The 12,251-nt window shown below is 28.6% G+C and overlaps 1 protein-coding gene across 5 annotated transcripts; it reads right to left on the reverse strand.

Annotated features, from left to right (window-relative positions):
• Positions 1-29: 29 nt before the first annotated feature.
• LOC127265890 (uncharacterized) lies at positions 30-5,922 on the reverse strand. 5 transcript variants are annotated; one of them, XR_007842053.1, is made up of 6 exons: positions 5,777-5,922; positions 5,432-5,590; positions 4,398-4,462; positions 3,154-3,244; positions 2,435-2,530; positions 30-352 (listed from the first exon to the last, which is right to left on the reverse strand). XR_007842053.1 is itself a non-coding variant. In XM_051295908.1 (5 exons), the coding sequence occupies exons 2-4, from the start codon at positions 5,574-5,576 to the stop codon at positions 2,477-2,479; spliced, it is 243 nt and encodes an 80-aa protein (XP_051151865.1). In that variant the 5' UTR covers positions 5,577-5,590; positions 5,777-5,922; the 3' UTR covers positions 36-352; positions 2,435-2,476. The 5 variants fall into 5 exon arrangements, 3 of the variants coding, with proteins under 3 accessions (XP_051151865.1, XP_051151864.1, XP_051151866.1); XR_007842054.1 differs by lacking the exon at positions 5,777-5,922 and having other exon boundaries at positions 5,432-5,761; XM_051295908.1 differs by lacking the exon at positions 3,154-3,244 and having other exon boundaries at positions 36-352; positions 2,435-2,509.
• Between the last annotated feature and the right edge of the window lie 6,329 nt (positions 5,923-12,251).

The following is a 12,251-nucleotide window of genomic DNA, read 5'->3' on the forward strand; positions in this document are numbered from 1 at the left end:
TACATTATGTTACACAAAGATAGTGGAGGAATTGAGTGGTAATTGCACAACAGTGGAGTAAAAAGAAGAATGAAAATTTGTCCCTCAATTTCATCCAAACAATGTTTGTGTTTTTCTACGGATTATCAGTATTCGTTAAATCTAGGCAACATTCTAATGCCCTCAACTAATGAAGTGGTTCGCCCTCCAAGATATTAAGGATTCCCAAGAACAACTAATATCATGCAAAAGAATAAGTGGCAAAACAAATAACAAGAGGCACAAAGGACCACTACATTTGATGATGAGGCCAAACCAAGAAGAGGGACGGCAGTTGGGCTGGTAAGAGATGTCGGCACCACAAGCCACCCACCTATCAAGAGACATGAGAACAATGACTGTTAACATCATACAAAATGAGCATCACATTATCTGATTCGTTTAAAGGATTTCCCAATATTTCAACTATTCACCAAATTTTTTCCTCTTAGAAACATCAAATCAAATAACTATTTTTTATTTTTTATATTATATCCAAATATCACATAACGCCTATTTTTACTATTCAAATAACTCTATTTATATCACATGATATTATTATTCTAATGATACTATTATTCTAGTTCAAAATTTTTACTATTCAAATTTCAACTCAAATACTAACCCCAAACAAACACACTCATAAAGATTCTAAACTTCAAAGGAATGCTAAGCCACTCGCAACAATAGATGCATTATGCCCTTTTTCTTCTTGAGGCTAGAGGTAGTGCACATTGTCATTGCATAAGTGAAGTTGTATCTCTTATTAAGATGATCCACAAACTATCAGGGGCGAAAAAAACATTATTTATTTTTAACCTATTTTGCCAATAACTCGTAGTGTATCTTGGACCACTCAAAATTTTATAAAAAGAAAACATATTTTGATGAAAACATAAAGAATCCAAGGAATAAGTAGACCAATTAATGGTTTCGTGGAAGGTGTTTTTGAAGGAATATACAAAAATTGAATTACTCAATTTTGAATAATCTAACAAACAAAATCACTTTTTAAGGCAAAAGAGTTTCCAAGAAATATATTTGATCATTTATCTCACAATGAAAAACAATGACCTTTTTATAGATGCCCACGAGGAAACAAAATAAAAGAAAGCAAAAAAAAAAAAAAAAACTAAAAGAAGACATTGAAAATGAAATATGTAGAAAAGAAAATATAATATGCTTCCATAACTATTGATGCATTGGTTTTGTAATCTTAGTTCTTATGATCGTGACCTTGTACTCCCAAAATTTACTGAAATCTTAGGGCGGTATTTTCAAGATGAGTCGTGTTAGTGACAAACATATATAGATCCATCTTCACCAATCTCTTCCACAATTAAATAAATCGCATGCTTTGTTTAGGTAGAAATTGCTACTTAAAATTATGAATCTTACCATTAAAATGATCAAATCAGTAGCTTTCATGATAGTTACATCAAAATCTCAAACATCTATGCCATTAATCATTCCAGATCATGATTGGGTTCATCATTTATGCACTTAGTTTGAGAATATTCTCTCCTTCCATAGGAAAATGTCTTCAACGGAGAAATGGATTAATATACAAAACTTAGTGAGCAAGCAGTGATGAGCGGGCAAGTCAATCGTTGTGGATAATTCTTGGCCAAGCTAAACTCAAAAAAGCCCTTAAATGTACACAAGACTAGGTCAAAATGCAAATTGAGAACTTACCACCCTCCATAATGGAGAAAGTAAATAGTTACACATATTATACTCTTTTATTCGTAAAGATTTTCTTCTTCCCTTTTATCTTATTGTTCATTTCATTGTGAAATAATTTGTTTCTTACAATTTAAAGGCTTTCTTTCAATTATACTATTAAAATGTATGCACATTCTTTGTTTTTGAAAACTTTCATTGAGAATTTCATAAACAAAGGGTAGAGCAAATAAAAATATAAAAAATGCAAATCAATGACTAAAAATTCTGTTCTGTTTTAGTTTCTCTCTCCTTTTTCTTTTTTCTAATTTTTCCAAATATCCTATAAAATACTATACTTTCAAAACAAACAAACAACTAACCCCCCCCCCCCCCCCACTCCCCAAAAAAAAAATAATACAGAAACTGATGAATAAAAGATACCAAATAAATCCGCCTAAAAGAAGGCGTCCTCACAAATAACGTGTGAACTCAGCCCCCAATAAATCCTAAACCCTTTCACAAAACATTTAAGAAAACAAAAATAAATATTTTAACAATACTTTCGACAATTCTCAATAACTAACAATAAAACCCCCATAAATTCCTAAATACTAAATGAACACCACCAATGTATCTGTTAGTCTCCAAAAAACAAAGCAAGACACCATATTCACTGAAGGATGGCCATCCAAAACATGAACACATAGAAGACAGAAGGATTAACCAAGAAAGAAACTATGAGATCATTCACCTCTGTTTTGGACTCAACCAGAGAGGCTTTGTTGCATTCCATTTACTTAGCTGAATCACCCAACTGTCGTGCACACTGAGACACATACGGTTTTAGCTGCAAACAAAGATAAATGTAGGAAACACCTATTTAAAAATCGTCAAGGTAAACTAAATTTGTGTGTTTAACAGTATTTGAGTTTCCTTTTTTATTTCAACGCCCAAGCTAATAGTTAGATGTGTAGTGGTGAATATCAAGTTGAGCTACTCAACTTCAGGGGCATACTATGGTGCTTGTTGCCTCAATAGCATAATTGTACATTTGTATTAGATATTATAAATGATAGAATAATATTCAAAATAATTTTATTAGAAAATGCTCATATTTTTCTTAAATTTTCTGCATTATTAGTTATTCCATTCTCCACATATCTAGAGCTCAAGCTTGGTTTGAAAGTTTTGAGCATGAGCATTTTGAACACTTCTGATAATATTCAATTGAACACCTCGATCTCACTTCAATACTAGTCAAGTTCGAGTCAGTTCAAGCTTTAACTCGAATTCAATTACTACTACATGATGATCTACGTGACTCTACCACAGTACCTCTGTGTTTGTTTGCACATGTGTGCAACACACAAACATAATAAAATTTTTAACACACAGTGCACATCTAATAGCCTATTTATATCACAGCAAATTAGGCCAATGCAGTAAGGAAAACAGAAAAGTAGCGAGCACCATAATGAATTTAACCACGGAGAAAGGACCCAGCTTCAGATTTGATGAACCAAACAATGTTCCCAGGATTCACGACGGCTAGCAAAATTTTCTGAGAGCAAAATACCGCTTCATCACTTCAAAGAGGAAAGACAATGGTTTTGAGTTAGAGCTTTTGATTTCTTTTATTTGTTATGACCTGGCTGTACGCATCTGCACTCCCTTTTAGGGATAGGGCTGCATTCAATTACTTGACTCGAAAACTCAAATTAAGAGGTATGTGATAAGAGACTTAATTCTGTTGACTCACTAGTCAAATTGGCAGAACTCAACCTTAAAGCAACCTAAAATGCAATTTTGCTCATTCAAATAATTCATCAACTCTTCCACAATCTTCTGGATCAATTTATATTGTCAAAAAAGGTGATGTCAAACAATAAACATATAGGATGTGAAAAGTTTCATGTGTGGCTGCACAAGAAAATAATTAGGGGTTGAGGAAAATTCCTAATTTGGAAATGTTGTTCCAACTTCAACCATGAAAAGAAAAATAAACATAATGTGTGTTTGCAACCCCCTAAAATGATCTTTTGTGCTTACATTTAAAAAACAAATAAATAGAAGGTTAAATAATGCAAAGCCAATTATCATTTATGGTTTTTAACCTAAAACAGAACCAGTGAACCATTGAGGTTGCTTCTAGCAACTTGTTTGTACAAATAAATATAATCATCTTTGTTCAGAATATTAATTTCCAATATAAAACTTTATATTCACATATATATACATATTTATTCATTAATAACCATTGTTTACGTGTGTAAGATTAGATAGACAATACATACAGTGTTTCTTAGGATTTAGGTTTCAGTGGTTGTCCATGTAGAGTAACAAATATATAGTGTTGATGAACTTTTACACCCATGAATATATAATCCCAACATCATTAAAAAGATAACTTCTTATTGCTATGGTTAAAAATAACTTTTAATATATAATAATAATAATAATAAAGCACCCACAAATTAGCTTTTTCGACGTTATTCGCAAAACTTTCAACTACTATTTTGATTCTAATTCTAGTAAGATGTAAGAAATAAAAATTCTTGCAAAGTAGCACTCCCTTAAGAATAAAGTAGAATCTGCCATTTTTACATCTAAAATCAGAGTCATTTATAATCTGGTTAAGAAGCTAGCCTTTAACCAAATACAGAGACTGGTTTTATATTGAGGAACTTATAAAAAAATTAATTGGGATTTAGTACCTTGAAGCCGGTCAAGTCCGGTACAACATAATTTGGCAACTTTTCAGGCTGCACCACATAGCCACCTGCACACAACATTATGTATATTGTTGTTAAAGAAGTATCCTTATCTTCCTCACTTTATTATTTACTTCCTTGCCAAAAATACTTGTGATTCAATCTTCAGTTATGAATGCCAAACATTGGCGGCAGTAGCATGTCATAAAAACTAGTGTCACCCTAGGGACAAGAAAAGGCACAACTCAATTTATCCACCAGAAAAAAATAAACACGTGGAACCATTGCAATCGAACAATTTTCATGCATTCTATCAAAGTTAAACAATGAATTCCCACCTAAATCATGAGTATTTTCCACTACCCGAACCACTAGAAGCAAATAGCAAATCGAATTTGGAATTTTAACAGACCAAATGAATACGAGTTCAAATTAAGACTCTGAGTCAAACCTAATTATATAGACAACTGAATTCGTTCCACCAAATCCTATTATGTCCTACTTGAATATGACTTCAAAGTAAATATGGCAATGTACTAAATTTACCATTTCAATGACGACATTGGTGTACAAACCAACACAAAACTTCTATAAACGATAAACTAAAATGAAAATGGTAAAACTAAACCAAACTACACAATGGAATCATTATCCACATCCCCAAACTCCTGTATGTATCAGAAAAACTGATTTTGCTCCAAATTCATACTAACACAAGTAGAACGCCCTTTTCACCAACGGGTTACTGATTTTGAATTCCCAGTATTCATTTAGAAAATCAGTAATAACACAGTTTGTAACCCCTACTAAAAGGGACGGCTTAGCTCATTGCAAAACCAATTATTATTTTCTACAAAGTTGCAATAATATATAAAAGCATATCCACAATTACCAAATAGTGCATATCGAGAAGTTCACAATCAAATCAAATCCTACAAAAGACCAAGCACCTCAATCCAGAACTTTCGATTAACCCAAAAATCATTGCCAGCAAGGTAGTATAACATCTACACAAAGCAACAGCACCTGAATATTACCTTTGCGGGTGTGAAAACCAGTAGGCTTGCAATTTTTGCCCTTGTAATAACCCCGAGGACTTCTCTTCGACGTCAGAATATCAAGCGACGACGTTCGCTTCCTTCTGAATGCCCTCCCAATTCCCAATATCAACCCTAGCGCCATTTCTTAAACTATTTCTGCACCAAAAGATCACACTAGGTATCACCACTAATCGAATTCACCCGTATAACCCAAAGCAGAGGAATTTACAAGAAACCAAGCAAAACCCAGAAAAGAAGAATTGAGCTCGACAAAAAGACAAACTTAATACAGAAAGATTATCCACATTTCCTGTCACTCGCGCGCAAATGTAAAATACTTACGAAGGTCAAATATTGCGGAGGTATGTTCGATTGCGAAATTTGCAGAATAAACAAATTGCTGCGATAGAAGTAAAAATGAATTTGATCTAGAAGAAGCATTCAAACCCTAAACCCACCATGAGTAGACATGCCCAACGGGTTCCAAACCGTTTCTTAAATTATTTTAAACCGTATTCGATCCGATCCGGCGGTTTATTATTATTATTATTATTTTATGACGTATCATTGAATAAATGTCAGCCAAATCTAATACCCTGTAAACTAGGTTCGACGGACCAGTCACACTAGGCGAACTAAGTTTGATAGGTGACCTGAGGCGTCGGGAGTTTGAATCGAACTATGCACGGGATAACCCCAAGCCGAATCTAATACCAGGTCTGACAGACAAGTCACATTGAGCGAATCAAGTGTAACATGTGACCTAAGGCGTCGGCGGTTTATTATTTTTAGAGTATGTATAGAATAAAATTATAGTATATAACCGAAGCCAAATCCAACGCTACTTTTTGGCGTTGCTTTATTATTATTATTATTATTATTATTTTAATTTTTAAAATTATAAATTTGACTTTTAAATTAAATTTTTATTTTTTAAAATTTTTAAAAATTTTATTTTAAATTATAAAAATAAAAATTTGTTTAAAATAATAGAAGAATTGAATATTTGAAGAAGAATGATGAAAAATGAAGTTATAATTGAAGTAAAATTAATGTAGCAAACTGCATATTTGAAGATAAAACTGAATGAATGAAGTGATGAGTTGGAGATGACCAAACTTCCTATGCAATGGCTTGGAGATGGACGGACAAATTGTGTAGGTAAAAATATAATTGGACAAGCAAATCCAAAATATATATATATATTTTCAAATTACAATTGAAATTGATTAATTTTATATATTAAATTTACTAATTTTAAATAAAAGATAACATTAATTAATATTTTAAAACAACAAACACTATTAACACTATTATTCACATAAAAAACAACAAAATAATTTTATAATTAAAAAAATATTTTAATGTAATCCTACCTACCAAATATATATATATATAATTGAAATCGAAATTATTAATTTTTTTAATAATGTGTGTTTATTTTGTGAGAGTATTGAATTATTATTTTTTTATTTTTTTTTTATTTTTTATCTAAGATATAAAAAGTTAGGAATATGAAAATAGTGAATACGTGTGGTATAGTGATTTTTTGGAAAAATGTATAAAAAGAAAATTAAAAGAAACAGTAATGAAGAAAAAATTAAATAACTGTCCGTTCAAACTCTAAGTAAGTGATCTTTGAATGAGAACAGACGTAATCGAAATTGGCAAAACATAAAGTGAAACCTTAGTTAAGAATGTTCAATTTCACTTCAATATTTTGACAAATAAAACTATTTAAATTCAAGGTTTTATTATTTAAAATTCAAAATCTAATTTTTAAACATACAACTAAATACATTCAAATGGCCTTGAAACTTTTAAAACTATTATGATCTCCGTAACAAAATAAAACTTAATAGTTTGATTTATAAACAAAAAATACAATAATTATATATATATATATATATATATAAACATACTAATTAGAATTTCATTCAACGAAATCAAAACATTCCGAGTTCATGCGATGACTTGAGGATCCGATGTTGAGGATCTCAACCCATCAAATTTTCATTCCAACACTTGAGATACGAATTAGTCTCGACATATATTGGTCAAGTTTGTAAACCATTGGATAGGAATATGTATGTATTTTTTGGTTTATTCTTTTCATTTTTTAAAATACTCTCTCTGTTTCAAATCAAATAGTTTAGAGTTATATAATAGATGAAGAAATAATAATATTTTATTAATCAGTGAAAGTACGTTGACTTTATGTATAAAGTAATTGTATGTGTAAACAAAAGTATGTGTGTTTCTATATTGAAGGATTTGGAAGTTTTAGACTATTGTGCTACTGTTTGACTCCCGTTTGCAGATTTATTATTTTTGTTCTTTGACTTAATTTAATACATGTTGACACTATTATTGTTGTGAATTTATTAATTCCCAACAATTATATTTATCAACTATCAAATCATTACACATCAACACTCCAAAATTCAAACCAAACCTACAAATGAAAAAAAAAAAAAAAAAAACTCATCTTAAAATTTAAATTTATTCTAAATACAAATCCAATTTTCCCGAAACTTTCTTGAAAGAAGCACCCCAAAGTTATTTTAATAGTAGGGCAATTAAACTCTGATCATGTACACTTCAGAGTGCTAATTCTTTCTTGAAAATTTAACCATATATATATATATATATATATTAAATTCTTACAAAATAAATAATTATTAAATTATCATATATATATATATATATATTAAATTCTTACAAAATAAATAATTATTTCTCCCCTACATCATCATGCCACATCGATCCATAATAATTGTCTTCTCCAAATTCATTGCCATTTTCGCCGCCGGCCATCGTCGTCACCATGTTCATCCAACACTCGACATCCATATTTTCTTGCGGCGAAACCCTCCAATCTTGACCGTCCAATTCGCCGCTTGTCCATACCGGATCGATGCAGCTGTCAACACCGGTATCAGGATCATCTTCACAAAAACTTCCAAACCTGATTTCTGCCTCAAGAGATCGGATCACTTCCGACAACTGCTCATCATCGCAATCGTCGTCTACTTGTGTTTCATCGAGTAGGGACATTATAAGACTATGATTCCTCGTCGATAGCTCGACATTTTCGTCGTCTTGGCCATCCATGATTAATCCCCAATTATTCTCTACCACCATTGATGCCATATATATGTAAAAAAAATGAAATGATCTAAAGAGAATTAGGGTTAGTTTGAAGAGGAAACAAGAAGTGATCAATTAGGGTAAGATACATAAAAATGAAAACCCTAGATGTGCCTAGTGATGAGTTTATTGTCACAAAATGAGCCCTTTATATAGGAAAATTAAAAACCATCATCTATTTTTATTTATTTATTTAATAATCAATATCCACCCATATAAAATATATAATTGAGAAAAAAAAAAAAACAACCAATCATGTGACCTAGTATTTAAGAGTGATGAGTGGGGGACCAAGTTGCACTATCACGGGCTAAAATTTTTAGATAAAATGTCTTTTTCTTCCACCAATTAGTGCATTCATCAATTTCAAGAATTATACTTATTTAAAAATTAAATAATTATAAATAAATATATCTTTTAAAAAAAACAATAATGAATAGATGGGCTTAACATGTTCAGAATTAGGGGTGGACAAAAGAATCGAATCGAACCGCCAAACTGTTGAATCGAACTGAATTGAACCAAATTTTTTGTTAACCGAGCAAATTCAGTTCGAATAATATTTGATATTTGCTCGGTTTAGTTTGATTTGAGTTTTGATATTTTTTTCGGTTCGGTTAACCGAACCGAATATATTTATACATTTATGTTATTATATTTTAAAATTTATATTAATTATTATATTCGATTCGATTTCGGTTTGATTACGGTTCGGTTTCGGTTCGGATATTTGAAATATTTGCAAATATTTTAATTTAATTAGAATTTTAATTATTTTTTAATTTCGATTCGGTTTGAATTATTTAATATTGCAAATATTTTCGGTTAACCGAAATTTTCGATTCGAATACGATTCACAGTTTCGAATATTTGTTCGGTTCAGTTCGAATATCAAATACCTGCACATTTGTAAATATCCGAACAGTGTCCACCCCTAGTCAATGTATATATATATATATATATCTATATAATGTAGTGAAAGGACACACAAGATCTTTAATAAGATCATGTTTGATCCAATGCCACTAAAGTTAAGTAAGTGGCCAACGAACTTATCCCACTATTAAACAATATTCAAATTAATAATAATAATAATAATAGTAGTAATTAATTAGTTCAGTGTTGATCTAATTTTATGACATGGAATCTTATTTCTGTTTATTTAAGTAGATTTGGTACTAATCATATTAAATATAAATTTTTATTTTATTCAATAAAATAAGATAATGTATGAATAGTAATTCAATAAATATTTTATCATTAATTAAACACCGTCAACCATATCAATTTCTAAAATTATTTTATATAATTAAAGAAAATTATATATATATATATATATAAGCATCTGAACTTTATCCATCATCTTACATATTAGAATGTATATTTAATACTGAATTTTTTTATATAAATATACTTTTTTCGGTCGAAAATGTATTTATATGTTTATCTTTTATGTGTAAATTAAATAACGGTAATATTTTATAAGTGATAGAGAATATGTTAAGAATAATATATTGACTAAAATATTCTCGAAAGTTTATTTAATAGTGAGTGGAACGTATAGTTGTAATTTTAAATGAAATAAAAGAAAATATAAATATTATTGGGACATCTTTATCAAATTTTAAAATAGATATATAATTGATTGTAGATATTCCAAGATATATTCCACTTAAAAAATTTACAAGCACACAATATAAAATAACATCATAATTTTGTTATCAAAACTTCATATTTTATATATGAATTTAATATACTCTATCCATCCATAGGGAATAGATATATTTTTATTTGCATGTTGATAAATAATTAAAATATTTCTTATGGCATATCCAAAATTATATTTTGCAATTTTTATTTGTACCCAAAAATATATATATATATATATATTTGCAAAATATCACATCAAAATTAACAATTAAAAAATAAAATTTAAAATTGAACACAAACTAAACAGACCATATATATATCACAGTAAGTGCATGAAATAATAATAATAATAATAATAGTCCCTCCGTCCCACATACAATGTTCATGTTGCCGTTTCTGTTCGTCCCACGTACCATGTCACTTTCCTTTTTTTAGAAAAATGATTATACACTTTAATCTCATTTTTAACTTTTTAATTGTTTTTTAAAAATTTTAATTAAACTAATTAGTTATCTTAATTTTAATTTATAATTATTTATATTATCAGATAATTATTTCCACTAATACATTCTTAATTATCTACTAATTACACTTTTTCTAACATACCGTGTCTACAGTATAGCAAACACGATATGTGGGACGGAGGGAGTAATATTTATGGGTTGAAGTTTGTTCGTGAGTTTGATCATTAAGTCTGGGGTTTTGAATAGCACTAAGATTATGTAATTAAATAAGTCTTATTTAATATTTTGAATGTAAAAGTAAATTTTACTATAGTATAACATAAATATATATTTAGAGGGTGTTTGGGAAACAACGTTTTGAAAAAAGTTTAGTTTATTAAACTTTTAGCTCTTTGACCAGTAAAAAAAGTAATTTAGGTATTTGGTAAATTAGTTTTTTGAAGAGCTTTTTGGACCAAAAAACTGATTTTTGAAAAGCTCATCTACCTAGCGTTTTGAAAGAACTTTTTCCTTTTAATTTTGATTATTCCTTATTTACTCTTAAAACTTAATTATTTATTTTATACATATAAATATATTTTTATAGCAGTATTTATTAATTATTTTTAATATATTTAATTTATTAAATTATATTTTTATTTTTGTAAATTTAAAATAATTAATATTATTAATTATTACATATAAATTATTTTATTTATAAAATATATATCAAATAAAAAAACAAATGTTATTAATTTATTTATATATATTAAAACAATAATTAATATAATAAAAATATATACGATAGATTTATTATTTTATATTTTATATAATTTTAATAAAAAATTATTATTTTTTAGTAAAAATAATTTTCTCAAATTTAAATAATAAAAATAAAAATTTAATAATATTTTTATAATTTTCAATAATTTATAACAAAAAATCTCATAAATTTTAAACCAAAATGAACAAAATTAAATATATTAAAAAATAACATATCAATGTCCTGAATAGTCATTTTATGTATAAATAGCTAATGTCAAACAGTTGTTTTACCAAACACTTTAATACAAATCGCTAATTGAATCAGGTAGTCAAACCAGCTCAGTTAACAGCTAAAGACTAATTGATCAACTAACCGCTATCAGCTAATTGCCAAACGCACCCTTAATTTATTTATTTTTTAAGAAAATGAATAGTAAACTTCAAATTGAAAAACTACAAATAAAAAGAGTCAATGTGTTTGTTTGGATATTTTTCCTAAAATTTACTATTTATCAGTTCTTCCAAACATCAAATCAAACACATAGTTTTTAAATTTTATAATATTATATTAAAAATCAATTTTTTACATCCAAAATCACGTTAACCCCCCCCCCCCCACAAAAAAAAAGGCACCCTTAAGTGTGTTTGTGTGTTATTTATTATTTATTTAATTACAAGTTTATGCATTAACAAATTATGTGTGTTAGCCTAACAAATAATTGCTGAAACAATTTCCGGCAAATATTAGTAAAAATATAATACTCCATTCGTCATACAATATGTGCTAATTTAACTGGGCACGAGTTTTA

This window comes from Andrographis paniculata, unplaced genomic scaffold, assembly GCF_009805555.1.
Source record: "Andrographis paniculata isolate CXL003 unplaced genomic scaffold, ASM980555v1 Contig74END, whole genome shotgun sequence".
NCBI classification, from domain to species: Eukaryota; Viridiplantae; Streptophyta; class Magnoliopsida; order Lamiales; family Acanthaceae; genus Andrographis; species Andrographis paniculata.

Excerpts from the sequence above, each read along its gene's own strand:
- LOC127265890 (XM_051295907.1), bottom strand. The coding sequence starts at position 5,576 with ATGGCGCTAGGGTTGATATTGGGAATTGGGAGGGCATTCAGAAGGAAG. Across the intron at positions 4,463-5,431 it reads TGGTTTTCACACCCGCAAAG|GTGGCTATGTGGTGCAGCCT; the intron begins GTAATATTCAGG and ends TGTTGTGTGCAG. Across the intron at positions 2,531-4,397 it reads CGGACTTGACCGGCTTCAAG|CTAAAACCGTATGTGTCTCA; the intron begins GTACTAAATCCC and ends CTTTGTTTGCAG.